We start from the raw sequence: 21,356 nt of genomic DNA on the forward strand, positions 1-21,356 counted from the left end.
TCCTCTCTCTCCTCAGCCTACATACCTACTCCCATCTATTTTGGGGCGGTGATCGACACCACCTGTATGCTGTGGCAGCAGGACTGTGGCGTCCACGGCTCCTGCTGGGAGTACGATGTCACTTCCTTCCGCTTCGTCTACTTCGGCCTGGCCGCCAGCCTCAAGTTCATTGGCTTCATCTTCATCTTCCTCACCTGGTACTCCATCAAGTACAAGGAAGAGCGTCTGGAGCGCTGGCTGAAACACCTCTCGCCCATGGACACGGTGAGCGACCTCATCTGCCACGCCGGGGGACACAAGGGACACGCCCGTACCCGCTCCTGTCCCGTTAATATACCACGCAACGAACCTCCCATCATCCCCGTCCTCAACAGGGGCCTCAGCAGCCAGAGCTGCCCGGGGAACAGCCTGAAGAGCCTGAAAGCAATAACCCCGCCGGCCCCTCGCCCTCCCGCTCGCTCTCTGGAACAGGTGTCTGCCCGCGTCTGAGTGCAACTCCTACCGCCCTGCCATCCACAGTCTCTGCAATGTCTGCCTCTCTTACTCTGGGTTCTCACTCGTATGGTATTATAGTATACGTTCACGCACAAGACGTCACTCAGACAGGCAGCGGTTGGTCAACATGTATACAGGAAGAAACTGGGATGGATACCCCAGTTAGCAAATCGACCCTCTACCTAGTATGTTGGTGTCCTCTTCTCTTTGGTTTGTTTTCGTCATGGGAGGGAATGCATATCATCTCTTTAGAAAAGTGCACCTTCGATACTTCTCGATCGTAGTGATGGTATTGTTGCGTGGCACTAGGTGAAAATGACATGAATAATATCCTCCATTGCTCAGTTTTAGTGTTCATTCTAAGACCTCGGCAAGACGAGGTGACTGAGCTAAGCAGCTTGGCCAGCGAGCATAAACTTAATCCTCTACTATGCAAGGTCGTTTTCTTTTCCCCTATTATTCAATGGCAAGCTGTATTAAAAGCACACATTGAGCATTGCCTTCCCTTTCCATACAATCTGGAAATGTCATTCAGTATCGCCCCAGACCTGCGTGTAATGATGAGTGGTTGACTTGGAAAAGATGCGTCTGGAAACGTTTGGAATTGGAACCACTTCTCTGTGGTTACCTCATAGACAGGCCCACAAATATATCCCTCGCCGTAGTTCTATTTCAGACACACTTGGGCTGCATCCTAAATGGTACTCTATTCTCTATATACTGTAGTGCTATACATTTGACAATGGCCGATAGGTCTTTGGTCCAAAGTAGTGAACTACATGGGGAATAGGGTGCCATTTGGGGCACAATCTAAGTGCACTCATGATGACCCCCCTCGGTGTTGCTTCGTGTGCCATGGGCTTTATAGAACGAAGGCATCTTTTGCTTACCGGTCTCTTATTAACATGTCTTGTTTCAGACAAAAATCCTAATTGAAATGTTTACGTCCCAAATGGTACCTTATTCCCTTTATAGTGTGCCACTTTTGACCAGGGCAAGAGTAGTGCGCTACATAGGGAATAAGGTGCCGTTTGGCACGTATACAATGTTTTAACCAACCAGACCCCCTTGCTGGCTCTGTGGTGGAGCAGACCAGACCCCCTGCTGGCTCTGTGGTGGAGCAGACCAGACCCCCTGCTGGCTCTGTGGTGGAGCAGACCAGACCCCCTGCTGGCTCTGTGGTGGAGCAGACCAGACCCCCTGCTGGCTCTGTGGTGGAGCAGACCAGACCCCCTGCTGGCTCTGTGGTGGAGCAGACCAGACCCCCTGCTGGCTCTGTGGTGGAGCAGACCAGACCCCCTGCTGGCTCTGTGGTGGAGCAGACCAGACCCCCTGCTGGCTCTGTGGTGGAGCAGACCAGATCCGTGCTGCTGGTGCAAAGAGACTGCTGTGCTTCCCATGATTAGCTAATCCACACAAACCAACCACTATTTCACATTAGTTAGTCAGTAGTTTAGTAAGTAGCCTCTGTCACCAGCTTTCACCTTACCTTCGAGCGAAGACTGGGAGTCTGTGGCCAGTAGTTTAGAATAGCTTATTAGGTCTATAACTGGATTCCTAAATGAATTGATTTACCAACAGCAGGGCCACTTCTCCCATGTATTGTGTAACCGATAATAATTCTTATAATGTCCAACTACTCACTATGTCTACGATAGAGCATGTTCTACTGAACAACTGTCAAAGTGATATCAATCGTGGCTGCTGAGGTTGTTTGTTTTGCCTTTTGGTGAATTTTTTGTTGTTGTATTTGTGTTGTATATTTGTATTAATTCAAAGGACATCAGACTAATTTCTTAAGCAGTGCTAAATCGAGTTTAGGGCTGGGAATTACTAACTCCCACAGCTCAGTAATCAATACAATGACATGGACAGGGACGACCTGATTCTAGAACAGCACTACTTCTCGGAGACTAGTGATACAAGTTGGAGGGGAACAAGATCGTTGAAACAAGTAGTTCATGGGTGTAACATGCAATATTCAAGTACATATTGCTGTTGGTTTTACAGGGTGGTTGAGGACACCCGCTAGTCAGATGTGGTAAGCAATATTGTAGAAATACTCAAATGAAGCTGTGGCATTTCCCCAAGCGAAATAACTCGACAAATATTTGGTGGAATAATCGTAATTTTCAGTTTATTTTAGCACTTAAATATTAGAAGCAAAAATTATGCTTTTCTATGTTGAATTTGGGCAGGTGGAACAGCACTGAGCCTGTGAACAACACATTTCACTTCACCTATCCGGTGTATGTGACAATAAAACATTATTTTTACTTACATGATACAATGTGGCTGTTGGTTTAGAGTTAATAGTGTTAAAACTATGGGATATTATAACATGTTACTGTTAATATGGAAAGGTACCATAGCTCTTTATAGTAAAATGACTGACATTGTCAGCTAGAATAACAGTGTAATGCATCTGGTAGTAGTTGTGATAGACATAATTGCTGCATGTAATCATTTTTCAGGTCTCCAGACACTATTATTAATGGAAATAAGTCACATAACTCTTAGTCAAACATTCCATTTCATGTGAAAGAATAACTAGAATACATAGAGTAAACCGGGTGCAAATTAATCACAATTCTAGCTAGGCTACATTTTGCGACAAGGATTCTCCTAACTTTAGTGTTATTGAATCTGTTAGTGAAAGGCTACAGTATTATGTTTCTCAGTGCCTACTTTTCCTACTAATTGATTGAAGTTGATGTTGCTGATTCTGAAATGCTCTTGACTTCATGTCATGGAACTCAATTATAAGACTGACTGTGGACTGTGAAGAATTGGACTCTAGGATTTTTGGTTGACTTGCTGCCATTAATATAGCTTTTCAACCTACTGTACCTATAGTACCAGGATGTTTGCTGCAGAATTCTGGTACTCTTGTGATCCTCACCGTCAAACCTACTATTCCTCTGGAGCTCTCGCTCTTACCGCCCTGTGTAGTGCTGTTTATCAGTCTTTGTATGTGGCATAAAATAAGGATTTGACCTGGATGTCACCATAAGGACTATTTCAGGTAGATTGTAGATTTATGTTCTTTTTTTTCTCCTTTTTAGCAGTATTATATTTATTTAATTTCAAATGACAGTGTTTTAATGACAAGTTAATGCCTCTGCTATATGGTTGACATCATAAGAAAGAAAATGTACATTGTTTGTGGACACACTGTTTACAAATTCCTTCGATACTTGACATCTGTCAATTAAAATTCCCCAAAATAAATATTGAATTGAATCGCGATTTTTGGTCAAGAAGTGCTTGTTGGAGCAGGTAATAAACACGTAACATGATTAAAACTGGTTAAGGGTGTGTTCCAAATGGTACCCTAATCCCTACACAATGCACTACTTTTTACCTATGGGCCCTCTTGAAAAGTAGTGCACTATATAGGGCAGTGTTTCCCAACTCCAGTCCTCCAGTACCCACGACAGTACACATGTTTGTTGTAGCCCTGGACAAGCACACCTGATTCAACTAATCATCAAGCCCTCAATGAGTTGAATCAGTTTGTCACAGGCTACAACAAAAAATGTCTACTGTTGTGGGTACTGGAGTTGGAAAACACTGATATAGGGTGCCATTTGGTATGCAAACACTGTGTGGCGCTGTGGACTGTCTTCTTCCATTGACCCTGACAGGTAAGGCGGCTGTACTCAAGGTGGCAGAGTAGGGATGTAATACTGTATGAAGGATGCATTTTTCCTACACTCAACCAAAATATAAAAACAACATGCAACAATTTCACTGAGTTACAGTTCATATAATGAAATAAATCCATTAGGCCCTAATCCCACTGTTTCCAAATGCGAACGTTAGGGAAGATACTGGTAACTGCTCCTTCTCTGTGGTTATAGCATTTGTGGCACAAATCCATTTCAAGTCATGGTATCAATATTAGAATTTTTCACCCATCATGTCCAAATCATCTACAAGGGACTTTGAGCTACACAATCAATTGTAAATACTTTAGGATGATTTGGAGGTGATGTCCTAGCCAGCTCTGCAAGTGTGAGTAAAATGGTCAGAGTGCGGTGTTCTCTCACTTGTGTCTGAAAGTAGCTAGCCAGTTAGCTTGGGTGCTTGACTGCCATTGTGAGGTCAGAACGCTCGGATCAACCCTACTCCTCGACACGTCCAGTGTGTGCCATGAGAGTAAAAAGCTCTGAATTTATGAATGGACAATCTGACCACGCCCTGAATTTATGAACGCACAGAGCGCACTGGCTCTCCAGATTGAATTTACAAACACACCCGAAGTCTATCTAGTAATTTGTTATGCTAAAAAGCTAGCAAGAGGTTGCATAGCAATAGCATCAACTTCCGGTAGACAGGCAAATCGCTAGTACGCTTAACAGAAAGGATACCGTTCGTTTACAGTATACTAAAATGAACTAATAGTATATACTCATTAAGTATGTAGTATACAGTATGTTAGTATGGGTATTTGAACACAGCTTTGTTGTATTCGGCGCATGTGACAAATACAATTTGATTTGATGTTGCATTTATATATTTTTTTCAGTATAGGTACTGTTGTCTTGCATTGGATTTGTGCCACACATGCTAAAAAGATAGTGTTTGAAACAGTGGCCAGGTAAACAAAACCAAAGCATTGATTGTTGTCATACCTAGTCTATAGACTGCTTACAGGGTAAGGAAACCAATATGTCATTTTGCTATTTGGGTGAACTATATCATATTCAATGGGAGTTATATTTTATTTAATAGATGGTTAATTATGTTTATTCAAGGCCACTTTGGACAGTGTCTAAATATTATATACTATTTTTGGGGTGGGCATAATACAGTGAAACAATGCTGTAACATTGATCTAACTGGACAGTGGTGCAAAAGTTGATGCTCTGTCCCCCCACCCTGCAGTAACAATATTCAAAAAAAAATTGTATTAACAACAAATCAATACAAAAGTGCATTGGGAACACAAGTGTGTGTATATATAAAGAATATACAAAGGACATTTGGGCTAGGGGGTACAATATCACATTACACAAGGACCTGAAGGGACATACACACATTTATAATTCTAACAGCTTTTTTTTGTCTTAAAATATAGTTCAATTTCTTTTTGCCAGGTAATAAAATGTGTTTTGTAGGTACATTTACATTTGTGAAATATGACATTTGGCCAAAAGAATAATGAAATGAATTACATAAAATTGTTTCAATGTATTTCTATCATAAGTAAATAATCCAAGCAGTACATCTCTCCATAATAGTGTGAAATCTTCATTAATGTGTTAAATTATAAATCTACTGATATCTTGCCACAGTTTTCTTACATGAATACAATGCCAAAAAAGATGCAACACTGTTTCTGGGTGGTCATCACAAAAGGTACAGTTTGAATTCATGTTTTTTTTTTACTTCTTCATATAGTGGTTGGCACGATAATATTTATGAATCATTTAAAAATAAACTTCCTTAATTTTGTTAATAAGTATGTGTGTAGCAACATCCAAACTTTTTTCCAACAGACATTATCAATAAAACCATTCCAATAAGGCATGACATAAGGTATAGATAAAACATCCTGTTGAAACAAGGCTCGTATCGCTCTGTTATTGTTGAATTGACTAAAATAAAAAAATCTTTCCTACTGATGAGTCAACAGGGTTACTTGTAGGTATGTTCTGAGGGTCAGGTCTTGACACGTTCCTGAATAATAAAGCAACACCTGAGGGAATGGCATCTAAAACAATTGCAAAATCTTTAGGCGTTACAAGGATGTAAAGTGACAAGAATTCCTTATAATTAAGTAAAAGACCCTCTGCTCACTAATAAGTTGGCTCACCAATAGGATATTATTTACCAGTTGGCTCACCAATAGGATATTATTTACCAGTTGGCTCACCAATAGGATATTATTTACCAGTTGGCTCACCAATAGGATATTATTTACCAGTTGTCTCACCAATAGGATATTATTTACCAGTTGGCTCACCAATAGGATATTATTTACCAGTTGGCTCACCAATAGGATATTATTTACCAGTTGGCTCACCAATAGGATATTATTTCGGAACCAATATTCTAAAAACAAAGAGGTATTTTTATACAATATGTCCCGATTATTCCATATATATATCTGTGTGGAGAAAATGTATGCTTCTAAATGAAGGACCATGACAAGAAAACCTGCTAAAGAAAAGCAGAGTTTCGCTGGAACTTTGTCAATATTATAATTGCAAACCAACAGGAAGTTGAGGCCACCAAAAGTAGAGAAGACATGATGAGGAATAACGTTTCACATAGAAGTGGGTCTTCTTAGGAATTGTTTTATACAATTGATCTTAAAAGTATTAGTTAAAGTAGTAAAATCCATAAAACTCAGCCCACCATACTCAGCCCACCATGTTAGCCTAGAGATACCTTCAGCCTTGGTTATTAGGACTCTTCCTTTTAAAGAGGAGTCCCTCTGTAGTTTGAGAAACAGACACCTCACAATTCCTCAACTGGCAGCTTCATTAAACACTAGTCTCAACGTCAACAGTGAAGAGGCGACTCCGGGATGCTGGCCTTCTAGGCAGAGTTGCAAAGAAAAAGCCATATCTCAGACTGGCCAATAAAAAGAAAAGATTAAGATGGGCAAAAGAACACAGACACTGGACAGAGGAACTCTTGCCTAGAAGGCCAGCATCCCGGAGTCGCCTCTTCACTGTTGACGTTGAGACTGGTGTTTTGCGGGTACTATTTCATGAAGCTGCCAGTTGAGGACTTGTGAGGCGTCTGTTTCTCAAACTAGACACTCTAATGTACTTGTCCTCTTGCTCAGTTGTGCACCTGGGCCTCCCACTCCTCTTTCTGACGAGTTTCAGAAGGAAGTCTTTGTTTCTGGCCATTTTGAGCCTGTAATCGAACCCACAAATGCTGATGTTCCAGATACTCAACTAGTCTAAAGAAGGCCAGTTTTATTCCTCTGTACGCCTATGTAGATATACCATTAAAAAATCAGCTGTTTCCAGCTACAATAGTCATTTACAACATTAACAATGTCTACACTGTATTTCTGGTCAATTTTATATTATTTAATAAAGAGCTATTTAGCTTCCAGTAGGATGCTTTACCAAGGTTAGTATCAGGGGTAAATATTTTGACATCGCTGTAAATGGCCCTATGGTCTCTGAGGGGAGTAATACAAATATTTGTAGCAACACACTCACTATCAATACATTTCGATATAAGCCAAAAATCCATTCTGGACTGTCTGGAACCTCTTTTGTTACTCCAAATTTTCCATAAAAAGTATTAAACCCAAATTCTGATTGTTTGGCCTACCTGGGGCCATCTATCAGTTGAATTATCTATGGTAATATTAAAGTCCCCTCCTATCAGTAACAACAAATTGGGAAATTCAGATAACCAATGAAGTATATTTTTCTCTACAGATTCAAGCAACTCACCATTCTCATGTTTGGTGAGAATAATGAGTTGTAACTGATCACAAGACAAAGTGACCTAATTGGTCACAGTCCGAGTGTAACAGTAACAATATTATCATTGTGGAGTCGCGGACGTAAGTGACGGAATGACGTTGATTCCTTTCAACATGGCGCTGACAGGTTGCTAATAGAAATTTGTGGGATTTCCTTTCTGGAATAAAAGATATGTAGCTTTCTACTTAGTACTCCTATATTAGACTCGGCTAAAAAAAGAAGACTACAGGAACAGCTGTATGTTCATGGGACAGCTGCTTTGACTACAGTTCCATCACATCATGTATGACAGTAAAACGAAAAACATGTTTTTAACCCGAGCACTGGAGAAGATTTTAGCCGATAAGGAGGTGAAAAAAGCTCACCATTCCCAGTTGAGCAAAGCCTGTGAAGTGTCCCTAGGTGAGTTTAAGTGTGACAACAATGTATTAGTTTGGGATGTCATCATCATTTGTCACCCACATCTTCTCGTGCATGCCACGAACTCCCCAGTTCGATACATGAAGTGCTTGCATACACTGTAGCATCAATATGGACTGAATCGAGATTCGATTCAAGTAGTGGGCCGAAAACAGAAATCAAGCTTGATCAGTACCAGATATGTCGTTTCTTATAATGTGTATGCTTGTTGTCATCTGCGTTATAGCCTAGTAGCGCAGGTGTGAAAGGGGTGGTGCTCTCATACCACATTGTGACCGCAACCGTTATCCCGTGATTTCCCTGTGCCTTTCAAAGCCGGGGTTAATAATGTTGTCGTCAGTGTTTTACTGTTTACATGGGCAGATCACACAAATGCATATATGGTATTAATTGAATTATCCAAGGAGAGGAAACATGGTACAACAACAAATATAGCCTGTTCAGGATTAGCATTATTCAACATTGCAGTGAGTGATGTGGCTCATGAAGGGTAATGTGACCTGGACTGCTCAGTGGCAATGGGACAAGAGTTTGCTGATCGAAACTAAACAGGGAATGTATAAGAAATGGCACCCTATTTCTTATAAAATACACTACTTGTAACCAGAGGCCTATGGGCCCTGGTAAAAAAGTAGAGCTGGCACAATAATCTTATAGTCGTGTAACCGACAATAACCGTGAACTAAGGAAAATAATCCTCTTAACACATTCATTTTAGGAGGGAATGGGAATTGAACTTTATTTTCAAGTTGATATACAGTAATTTACCAAATAGCAGTTTTAAATGTTTACATGAATAGGGTAAAGTTAGTTTAAATGTTTACATGAATAGGGTAAAGTTAGTCATCATTTTCGGATCAGAACAGCAAGGTCAGGAGGATAAGCTTTACAGTGTATCCAGACGCCTTCCCTTCTTCCACATTTTGTTATGTTGCAGCCTTATTCTAAAATTGATCAAAATATTTTTTTCCCCTCATCAATCTACACACAATACCCCATAATGACAAAGCGAAAACTGTTTTTTAGAAATATATTTAAATGAATGAAAAACAGAAATACCTTATTTACATAAGTATTCAGACGCATTGCTATGAGACTCGAAATTGAGCTCAGGTGCATCCTGTTTCCATTGATCATCCTTGAGATGTTTCCACATCTTAATTGTAGTCCACCTGTGGTAAATGAAATTGATTGGACATGATTTGGAAAGGCACACACCTGTCTATATAAGGTCCCACAATTGCATGTTAGAGCAAAAACCAAGCCAAGAGGTCAAAGGAATTGTCTGCGGAGCGCCGAAGCAGGATTGTGTTGAGTCACAGATCTGGGGAAGGGTACTAAAAAATGTCTGCAGCATTGAAGGTCCCCAATAATACAGTGGCCTCCATCATTCTTAAATGGAAGAAGTTTGGAACCACCAAGACTCTTCCTGGAGCTGGCCTCCACAGGGAAGAAGGGCCTTGGCCAGGGAGGTGACCAAGAACCCGATGGTCACTGACAGAGCTCCAGAGTTCCTCTGTGGAGATGTGAGAACCTTCCAGAAGGACAGCTATCTCTGCAGCACTCCACCAATCAGGCCTTTATGGTAGAGTTGCCAGACAGAAGCTACTCCTCAGTAAAAGGAAAATGACAGCCTGCTTAAATGAATCTCAGACCATGAGAAACAAGATTCTCTGGTCTGATGAAACCAAGATTGAACTCTTTGGCTTGAATGCTAAGCGTCACATCTGGAGGAAACCTGGCATCATCCCTACGGTGAAGCGTGGTGGCAACATCATGCTGTATGGATTATTTTTTTTTGCAGCAGGGACTGGGAGACTAGTCAGGATCGAGGGAAAGATAAACGGAGCAAAGTACAGCGAGATCCTTGATGAAAACCTCCTCCAGAACGCTCAGGGCCTCACAATGGGGCGAAGGTTAACCTTCCAACAGGACAACAACCCTAAACACACAGCTAAGACAACGCAGCAGTGGCTTCGGGACACGTCTCTGAATGTACTTGAGTTTCCCAGCCAGAGCACGGACTTGAACCCGATCGAACATCTCTGGAGATAACTGAAATAGCTGTGCAGCAATGCTCACCATACAACCTAAAAGAGCTTCAGAGGATCTGCAGAGAAGAATGGGAGAATCTCCCCAAATACAGGTGTGCCAAGCTTGTAGCGTCATACCCAAGAAGACCTGAGGCTGTAATCGCTGCCAAAGGTGCTTTAACAAAGTACTGAGTAAAGGGTCTGAATACTTATGTAAATGTGATATTTACATTTTTTGTTTGTAATACATTTGCAAAAATTATTTTGTGTGTAGATTGAGGGGGAAAAAAATATTTAATACATTTTATAATAAGGTTGTAAAGTAAAATGTGGAAAAAGTCAAGGGGTCTGATTACTTTTCGAAGGCACTGTATTTCCAATTCGAGACACGGGTGTCACCACAAGCTGTATTGTGTTCATTAGGTGTGTCATATATCATTTCAAAAGATACATTATGAGCTCAAAACATTTTCCTGCAAAAATAATTCGGAGTATTCGTGGATTAATCATTAGTCCAAATTCCATAGTCATCACAGCCCTGGTCAAAAGTAGTGCACTATAAAGGAAACGGATGCCATTTGGGACGTAACCATAAGTTACTGACATAATAGAAGGTTGTTCGGTAGCCCAATATTAGACCTTTGATTGATTAATTATTTCATTATGACAATGTTTTGTTCTAGCTTTCTGTGCGCACGCTTCCTTTTCTTCCTGTCGGGGGCAGCACAGCTAACAGACAGGTGTGAACCACAGACAAGTGTGTGTGAGCAAAGCGAAAACAAACCTTGGCATCCATTGTCCATAGACTGCTTACAGGGTAAGGAAACCAATATATAATTTGGGTGAACTATCCCTTTAACATTGTTCATTGTTTTTCACTTAATAGCAGCAACAGCACCATCTAGTGGTAAGACCTGGTAATATAAGGATGTATAATGGCACATAGACCTAACAACAATAATGACTCCTTTCTCTGAACTGGGGGAAAAAGCGAATGGGTGGTTTTTGGCAAACCAAATGTTGAGTATTATTTGAATTAATATAATATCAATCCTATAAATTAAAATGGCCAATTTGTGTGCTATCAATTAGTTAATTATCCAGAGATCAAATTATATCTTCTTTTTGCCACCGGAATACTTACAGTTGAAGTTGGAAGTTTATATACACTTAGGTTGGAGTCATTAAAACTCATTTTTCAACCACTCCACAAATTTCTTGTTGCCAAAACTGTAGTTTAAGTTGGTTAGGACATCTACTTTGTGCATGACACAAGTCATATTTCCAACAATTGTTTACAGATTATTTCACTTATTATTCACTGTATCACAATTCCAGTGGGTCAGAAGTTTACATGCAGTCGTGGCCAAAAGTTTTGAGAATGACACAAATATTAATTTTCACAAAGTCTGCTGCCTCAGTTTGTATGATGGCAATTTGCATATACTCCAGAATGTTATGAAGAGTTATCAGATGAATTGCAATTAATTGCAAAGTCCCTCTTTGCCATGCAAATGAACTGAATCCCAAAAAAACATTTCTACTGCATTTCAGCCCTGCCACAAAAGGACCAGCTGACATCAGTGATTCTCTCGTTAACACAGGTGTGAGTGTTGACGAGGACAAGGCTGGAGATCACTCTGTCATGCTGATTGAGTTCGAATAACAGACTGGAAGCTTCAAAAGGAGGGTGGTGCTTGGAATCATTGTTCTTCCTCTGTCAATCATGGTTACCTGCAAGGAAACACGTGCCATCATCATTGCTTTGCACAAAAAGGGCTGGGATAAAGTCATTTTCTCCGATGAATCCCCTTTCCGATTGTTTGGGGCATCCGGAAAAAAGCTTGTCCGGAGAAGACAAGGTGAGCGCTACCATCAGTCCTGTGTCATGCCAACAGTAAAGCATTCTGAGACCATTCATGTGTGGGGTTGCTTCTCAGCCAAGGGAGTGGGCTCACTCACAATTTTGCCTAAGAACACAGCCATGAATAAAGAATGGTACCAGACATCCTCCGAGAGGAACTTCTCTCAACCATCCAGGAACAGTTTGGTGACGAACAATGCCTTTTCCAGCATGATGGAGCACCTTGCCATAAGGCAAAAGTGATAACTAAGCGGCTCGGGGAACAAAACATCGATATTTTGGGTCCATGGCCAGGAAACTCACCAGACCTTAATCCCATTGAGTACTTGTGGTCAATCCTCAAGAGGCGGGTGGACAAACAAAAACCCACAAATTCTGACAAACTCCAAGCATTGATTATGCAAGAATGGACTGCCATCAGTCAGGATGTGGCCCAGAAGTTAATTGACAGCATGCCAGGGCAGATTGCAAAAGTCTTGAAAAATTGACTCTCTGCGTCAACTTCATGTAATTGTCAAAAGCCTTTGACACTTATGAAATGCTTGTAATTATACTTCAGTATTCCATAGTAACATCTGACAAAAATATCTAAAGACACTGAAGCAGCGAACTTTGTGAAAATTAATATTTGTGTCATTCCCAAAACTTCTGGCCACGACTGTACACTAAGTTGCCTGTGCCTTTTAAACAGCTTGGAAAATTCCAGAAAAGGATGTCATGGCTTTAGAAGCTTCTGATAGGCTAATTGACATAATTTGAGTCAATTGGAGGTGTACCTGTGGATGTATTTCAAGGCCTACCTTGTCTCTTTGCTTGACATCATGGGAAAATTAAAATAAATAATTCAAGACCTCAGAAAAAAAATTGTGGACCTCCACAGGTCTGGTTCATCATTGGAAGCAATTTCCAAATGCCTTAAGGTACCACGTTCATCTGTACAAACAATAGTACGCAAGTATAAACACCATGCAGCCGTCATACCACTCAGGAAGGAGACGCGTTCTGTCTCCTAGAGATGAACGTACTTTGGTTCAAAAAGTGCAAATCAATCCCAGAACAACAGCAAAGGACCTTGTGAAGATGCTGGAGGAAACGGGTACAAAAGTATTTATATCCACAGTAAAACGAGTCCTATATCGACATAACCTGAAAGGCTGCTCAGCAAGGAAGAAGCCACTGTTCCAAAACCGCCATAAAAAAGGTAGACTACGGTTTGCAACTGCACATGGGGACGAAGATTGTACTTTTTCGAGAAATGTCCTCTGGTCTGACTAACCAAAATAGAACTGTTTGGCCATAATGACCATCGTTATGTTTGGAGGAAAAGGGGGAGGCTTGCAAGCTGAAGAACACCACCCCAACCGTGATGCATGGGGGTGGCAGCATCATGTTGTGGGGGTGCTTTGCTGCAGGAGGGACTGGTGCACTTCACAAAATAGATGGCATCATGAGGCAGGAAAATTACGTGGATATATTGAAGCAACATCTCAAGACATCCGTCAGGAAGTTAAAGCTTGGTCGCAAATGGGTCTTCCAAATGGACAATGACCCCAAGCATACTTACAAAGTTATGGCTTAAGGACAACAAAGTCAAGGTATTGGAGTGGCCATCACAAAGCCCTGACCTCAATCCTATAGAAAATCTGTGGGCAGAAATGAAAAAGCGTGTGCGAGCAAAGAGGCCTAGTAACCTGACTCAGTTACACCAGCTCTGTCAGGAGGAATGGGCCAAAATTCACCCAACTTATTGTGGGAAGCTTGTGGAAGTCTACCCGACGCGTTTGACCCAAGTTAAACAATTTAAAGGCAATGCTACCAAATACTAATTGAGTGTTTTGTAAACTTCTGACCCACTGGGAATGTGATGAAAGAAATAAAGGCTGAAATAAATCATTCTCTCTACTATTATTCTGACTTTTCACATTCTTGAAATGAAGTGGTGATCCTAACTGACCTAAGACAGGGAATTTTTACGAAGATTAAATGTCAGGAATTGTGAAAAACTGAGTTTAAATGTATTTGGCTAAGGTGTATGTAAACTTCCGACTTCAACTATATGTTTCTAACTGCAGAAACCATTTCAGAACAAGCTGAGATGGTGGCTTGCTGAAATGATATCGAATGACCTGTATGACACGCATAGACTTACACACTGCCTATCATGCATTGCTAATACCCTCCTAAGTATACTGTAGTTCAAAAGTGAAATATTCATCTTTGCCGTGCTGAAGGCCAGACGTCCAAATCACACGTTTCCAGTCTTGATAAAAACTTTTTTTTCGAGAATTTTAATTTCCTTCTCAAGACTAGACTATAGACTATAATAATGTATTATTTGCTGTTGTACCACTGATGAATGAATTACTGTTCACCTGCAGTGTTAATGAGAGGGGTAACACATCTGATCTGTTCTTTGTTTGTACCTTATTCCATATGGCACCCTATCCCCTCTGTTGGGAACTAGTTTTGACTTGGGCCCATAGGGCTCTGGTCAAAAGTAGTGCACTATGGAATAGGGTGCCATTTGGGACGCAGCCTGGATTGTTTTCTCACTGGTTCGAGCCTGGTATGGGGACGGGGACAGTGGAGGAAGCTATACTGTTAGCAGCACACTGAAGTCTGTTCCACTCCCCCTCTCCAGGTGGTATAGTACAAACGGCAGAGCTATGATGAGCTTTGTTTTCAGTAGAGGCTGTCATCTCATCTCTAGACATCTAAAGCATGCTGATACAACGTTGATGAACCGAGAGCGGATGTAGTCAGCTTATTAGCGTTTGAACTGTCTCTCTCTTTCCTAGTTGGCAGGCAGAGACTAAATCATAGGGGAGCACTGTATCTATGTTATAATGAAATATATTTGACCTTAGCTTTGTTGTGATCAGTCTGTAGATTCAAGTGAACATTTAGGTAGATGGTCAAGGAGAATGTGTGGTCCATAGTGATATTTTAAACAGTTCACTCTTAAGTTTTAGTATGCATCCCAAATAGCACCCCGTAGGGCTCTCGTCAAAAGGAGGTCACTATATAGGGAATAGAGTGCCATTTGAGATGCAGTTAAGTCTTTTCCAACCGATTTGAGAAGTGGTTTATTGAACTAAAACAGAGGGTCTCTGTACACCATCACCCTCCATATGAGCACCAATAACCCCCAGCATCTACAGTGTCAGATCGTGATAATAACATTACAACATGGCTGCCATCCAATATGAACCCTGGTAGATGATGCTGACCCCAACCTCACCTTCACTGGCTGTAGATGGGATGCGCGACCATGGAGTCGCAGACACACGCTAGATGTTTCATTATCCACGTTAAACACCTGGATGACCTGCTGCCTCTCTACTTGGTTTTGGGGGTAAAATATGGTGCAGATGTTGGTGGTAACAAAACGTATAGACTTTGTCAGATTGTTTACTGATTTGCCTTTTGGGGTTGACAAGTCATGTGGTGCATTTGTATCTTCTGCATTCCACTCTACACTAGGCTAGTTATTTAGTTCATTTTCATTCTGTATTGATTGAGTCTGGTACGCTATTGAGCTGTCGGTGCCTCCCTTTACTATGTCATGTAAATGATGGAGTGGAGGTTATCTCTATCTGCCATGGGCCAAAGTATTGCACTATGTAAGCAGTTGGTTTGTGGTTATAGATTGGCTAGTTGGTGGAGGCCACGACTGAGGATGTCACTGACATGAGGCCATTGGTTATGATCTCATCATGACTCATGAAGTACTCATGAAATGGACAGTAGCTCCTATGAAGAGATATGTAATATTATATTACAGTATTGGATTTTTTTTTTTCTCCTGTTCAGACTCTGAGCATCTCAACTGTAATTGTATTGCCAGATTTTTTTTGCAGGATCAAAATGGGGCTTAGGTGATTGACAGGTGGGTGTGACAGTGTGCGTGGCCAATGGCGCTGTCTGTGACAGAACATTTTAGAGGCCCTTGGCCTCAGAGACAAAATGTAGCTGTTTTATAGCTAATTTCCTGCAATTCTAGTTTTTTTTCATGGGGCGGAGGGAACATTTTACAGTTTTAAAATTCTACATATTTTGTCATGGCTTATGCCTTTTCCTTATGCTATCTGAATGACTCAAACATTATAACAAAATCAGTAGGAGCCCCATGCCATACAAAAAATACTCCTGAATGCATACGTTTTGGAATTTTAGATTCTCCCTGACTGTCTAGTTTTTATTTTGGTGATTGTTATTTCCCCAAGATGATCTTATTTGTATTTTTTTTTTAAACAGGGTCTATGATCTTTTCTACATACTTTATATCTGGTTTTAGTCATCCTAGTTTACACTGAAAACATTTTACCATCTTGAAAATTATTTTAAAAACCACGTTTTTTTCTCTCCCTTTTCTACTATTCTGACTTAGGCTGACCGAAAAAACACTTAGGCGACCCGCCCAATACTTCTCTATGCAGACAAAACCCTGATTACCAGGCGACTTCATTATCTGTATGGAGTGTTCAGTTTGGCAGGATCTTCTATGAAGGTCAAGGGCAGGAATTTATAGTCGTAGAGGACATGGGCTAATTTGACAAAGTGCTCATGCCTTCATGTAATGACGCTCTCTACTGCTGGGGTATTACATTGGCTGTTGATGTATTGACCTTGATTATTGCCCATGTAGCAAGAGCAGCATCAAACCGGTCATGCGGGGCCAATAGCATGGCTCTTTAGTTCATTGTTTCTCTCTTTCTGTTTTCAGAGGAAATGAAAGAAGAAACAGAGAAACTGAGGTAGGTTTATTTTGAGATATAGTGTATGTGTGAAATGTAATCTGTCGTAAATAATGTCAAGGTTTGTTTTGATGTGTCTCGTTTTCTTGTTATTGTCTTCTCCCCCATTCCCTTGGTTGTGATTGGTTAATAGCCAGAGGGGCCAGTGAACTGAAGCTCAGTGACCCACACATCTCCCGCTGCCTTGTGTCTGGAGGTTTCATTTCTTTCACACCTGAGCTCTCACAGGTCCTAGTCACCACCCCAGACCCCAGGCTGAAACACTGACCAGGCACACTCCCAAGTGATTCAAAATCGCATTTTGTCCCTTATGTGCACTATATAGGGAAAAGGGTGCCATTTCAGACACACACACTATAGCACAGCAGTCTATTAAGCTTGAATCACTCCTCACTCAATGTTAAAAACAAAACTCTTTCTGAAGTGTCAAATGTGCATTGGGGAAATTAACGCCTCTCGAGTCTGAGATAATATGCAAATAAAGTTTATTTAAAAAAAGACTAGGCTTATCTGCTTCATAATTAAAGTTTGAGGAAATGAGAGGGAGGAAGGAGCCGAGACGAGAAGGGTGATAAAGAAGAGTAACTCAGTATTGATGGTCAGTATCCCCCAGCTAACTGACAATAGCTACATCCTGATTTTCTACTGTTTCCCAAAGTGTGCATTTGTACACTCCCCCTCATGGATTTGAAAGCATTGGATTGCTGTAAGCTTTGGCAGTTGGGAGTTTCCACTATTTTTCCATTGGAGGCAGTGTTCAAGTGCACACTTCGGGAGAAGTGTAGAGAATTGGAATGCACCAAGTGTTTTTGTGACAGTGTCCACAATGCCGACACTGGTACTCCTCCCCTGACCTCCTCCCGACCTCTCTAACCTTCTCTGCAGACTGCACGCAACTCCACTTCCAGCTGCCTACCTGAATGAATCACAGCAATGCTGATGTTTACAGAGGACCTCAGGAGCATCAATATGACTGCAGCATGGAGGCCTATAGGGGGCAGTTGGCCGTTGCTCACCGAGGCACAAACGTTTCATATGAGATGGTTGAATTGCTCAGACATGTTTGTTTGGCCTAATGTTTTAACCATTTAGCTATCACTCTGTATTCCCCCTCAGTCCCTGTCCTGGAGACAACAATGCTGATTCCAGTGCTCTACCACCGGTCAAGTCCAAGGATACTGTCATAGAAGCAGACAAGTACTTCCTGCCATTTGAGTTAGCCTGCCAGTCCAAATGTCCTCGCATCGTCATCACATCTCTAGATTGTTTACAGGTCAGTAGCAGGAAACACTACACACACAGACACAAACACACACACAAGTTCAGTAAACATACAGTTGAAGTCGGAAGTTTACATACACCTTAGCCAAATACATTTAAACTCAGTTCTTCACAATTCCTGACATTTAATCCTAGTAAATATTCCCTGTCTTAGGTCAGTTAGGATCACCACTTTATTTTAAGAATGTGAAATGTCAGAATAATAGTAGAGAGAATTATTTATTTCAGCTTTTATTTCTTTCATCACATTCCCAGTGGGTCAGAAGTTTACATACACTCAATTAGTATTTGGTAGCATTGCCTTTAAATTGTTTAACTTGGGTCAAATGTTTCGGGTAGACTTCCACAAGCTTCCCACAATAAGTTGGGTGAATTTTGGCCCATTCCTCCTGACAGAGCTGGTGTAACTGAGTCAGGTTACTAGGCCTCCTTGCTCGCACACACTTTTTCAGTTCTGCCCACAAATTTTCTAAAGGATTGAGGTCAGGGCTTTGTGATGGCCACTCCAATACCTTGACTTTGTTGTCCATTTTGCCACAACTTTGGAAGTATGCTTGGGGTCATTGTCCATTTGGAAGACCCATTCGCGACCAAGCTTTAACTTCCTGACTTGCTTCAATATATCCACATAATTTTCCTGCCTCATGATGCCATCTATTTTGTGAAGTGCACCAGTCCCTCCTGCAGCAAAGCACCCCACAACATGATGCTGCCACCCCCGTTCTTCACGGTTGGGAGGATGTTCTTCGGCTTACAAGCCTCCCCCTTTTTCCTCCAAACATAACAATGGTCATTATGGCCAAAAGGTCCTATTTTTGTTTCATCAGACCAGAGGACATTTCTCCAAAAAGTACGATCTTTGTCCCCATGTGCAGTTGCAAACCATAGTCTGGTTTTTTTATGGCGGTTTTGGAGCAGTGGCTTCTTCCTTGCTGAGTGGCCTTTCCGATTATGTCGATATAGGACTTGATTTACTGTGGATATAGATACTTTTGTACCCGTTTCCTCCAGCATCTTCACAAGGTCCTTTGCTGTTGTTCTGGGATTGATGTGCACTTTTCGCACCAAAGTACGTTCATCTCTAGGAGACAGAACGCGTCTCCTTCCTGAGCGGTATGACGGCTGCGTGGTCCCATGGTGTTTATACTTGCGTACTATTGTTTGTACAGATGAACGTGGTACCTTCAGGCGTTTGGAAATTGCTTCCAAGGGTGAACCAGACTTGTGGAGGTCTACCATTTTTTTTCTTAGGTCATGGCTGATTTCTTTTGATTTTCCCATGATGTCAAGCATAGAGGCACTGAGTTTGAAGGTGGGCCTTGAAATACATCCACAGGTACACCTCCAATTGACTCAAATGATGTCAATTAGCCAACCAGAAGCTTCTAAACCATTACATCATTTTCTGGAGTTTTACAAGTTGTTTAAAGGCACAGTCAACTTAGTGTATGTAAACTTCTGACCAACTGGAATTGTGATACAGTGAAATAATCTGTCTGTAAACAATTGTTTGACAAATTCCTTGTGTCATGCGCAAAGTAGATGTCCTAACCGACTTGCCAAAACTATAGTTTGTTAACAAGAAATTTGTGGAGTGGTGGAAAAAATTAGTTTTAATGACTACAACCTAGGGGTATGTCTAATCTTGGCAAATGGCAGTTATTAAAGTTCTACAGTATTTTTCTGGATAATTGTATCATACACAGTTAAGGTAAGGTTTATCCTCATTTTTCTTTCTCCAGAAACTCATTGCTTATGGCCACCTCACTGGAAACGCTCCAGACAACACTACACCTGGAAAGAGGTTAATCGATAGAATCATCGAGACCATATGTGGCTGCTTTCAAGGGCCTCAGACAGACGAAGGTGTTCAGCTGCAGATTATAAAGGTGTGTGTTCTATGAGCTCTCCTCCTGTCTGTGTGACAAACAGACCAGCCCCAGCCTGCCTCTCTTCTCCTCCTGTCTGTGTGACAGACAGACCAGCCCCAGCCTGCCTCTCTTCTCCTCCTATCTGGGTGACAGACAGACAGACAGACAGACTAGCACCAGCCTGCCTCTCCTCTCCTCCTGTCTGTGTGATAGACAGACCAGCACCAGCCTGCCTCTCCTCTCCTCCTGTCTGTGTGACAGACAGACCAGCCCCAGCCTGCCTCTCCTCTCCTCCTGTTTGTGTGACAGACAGACCAGCCCCAGCCTGCCTCTCCTCTCTTCCTATCTGTGTGACAGACAGACCAGCCCCAGCCTGCCTCTCCTCTCTTCCTATCTGTGTGACAGACAGACCAGCCCCAGCCTGCCTCTCCTCTCCTCCCCAGTGTTAATCCTGTGTCTGGCATGACTGGCCCTGTTGGCCTGTCTGTCTGTCATCTAACTGAGCAGATAACACACATAAATGGTGTGTTCAGGCCCTTCCTCTCAGGGTTGTGCCAAGCTAGTAGATCTAACAGCTGGCACATACATAGTGGACATACTCCTCTGTTGTTGTGTTTGACTGTTCAATATTACTGCCCACTAAGCAATGGCATCAAAATCAGGATTTTCAGGGACAGGAGGCACACATAATTGATTTGTTAACGATATCCATTATTTAAAATGAGATGAAATTGTTCTAACATCTGCAGGGTTTCCTTTTAATAATGACAATCTCATGATTTTATCAAAACCTACAGTATCTCGTTTACTGTGAGCAGTAGTGACTGTTAGGTTGGTGCCATAGAAATATATTAAGTTGAATGGGTGTCTCCATTCAAGTCAATGATGACAGAATGGGTCTGCTGGCAGCCATTTTAAGTGTACCCATAGGAATAAAGTGTTCTAGTTCTGTGGATGCTGTCCCTCTGCAGGCTCTGCTGACAGTGGTGACCTCTCAACACATCGAGATCCACGAGGGCACGGTGCTGCAGGCGGTCAGGACCTGCTACAACATCTACCTGGCCAGCAAGAACCTGATCAACCAGACCACGGCCAAGGCCACGCTCACACAGATGCTAAATGTTATCTTCGCACGCATGGAGAACCAAGCAGTAAGCGCTCTGTCTCTCTCT

At 41.7% G+C, this 21,356-nt stretch overlaps 2 protein-coding genes across 4 annotated transcripts in view; both read left to right on the forward strand.

Moving 5' to 3' along the window:
- LOC106569033 (solute carrier organic anion transporter family member 5A1) overlaps nt 1-3,744 on the forward strand; it is a 38,942-nt gene extending 35,198 nt beyond the window's left edge. The window contains exons 10-11 of one of the 3 annotated variants that reach the window (XM_014139958.3): nt 17-264; nt 1,558-3,744. In XM_014139958.3, coding sequence (XP_013995433.3) covers nt 17-264; nt 1,558-1,905 — 596 coding nt within the window. In that variant the 3' untranslated portion in view covers nt 1,906-3,744. Of the gene's footprint in view, nt 1-16 lie in introns of all 3 variants that reach the window. The other 2 variants (XM_082960838.1, XM_014139961.3) reach the window with 2 other exon arrangements.
- Nucleotides 3,745-8,060: 4,316 nt separating this feature from the next.
- Nucleotides 8,061-21,356, forward strand: part of LOC106569035 (brefeldin A-inhibited guanine nucleotide-exchange protein 1) — a 38,589-nt gene continuing 25,293 nt past the window's right edge. Inside the window, exons 1-5 of the mRNA XM_014139962.3 lie at nt 8,061-8,360; nt 17,002-17,032; nt 18,149-18,305; nt 20,056-20,202; nt 21,156-21,335. Of these exons, the coding sequence (XP_013995437.3) occupies nt 8,240-8,360; nt 17,002-17,032; nt 18,149-18,305; nt 20,056-20,202; nt 21,156-21,335 (636 nt within the window). The 5' untranslated portion in view covers nt 8,061-8,239. The remainder of the gene's footprint in view (nt 8,361-17,001; nt 17,033-18,148; nt 18,306-20,055; nt 20,203-21,155; nt 21,336-21,356) is intronic.

This window comes from Salmo salar, chromosome 14 (assembly GCF_965601325.2).
Source record: "Salmo salar chromosome 14, fSalSal1, whole genome shotgun sequence".
NCBI lineage: Eukaryota > Metazoa > Chordata > Actinopteri > Salmoniformes > Salmonidae > Salmo > Salmo salar.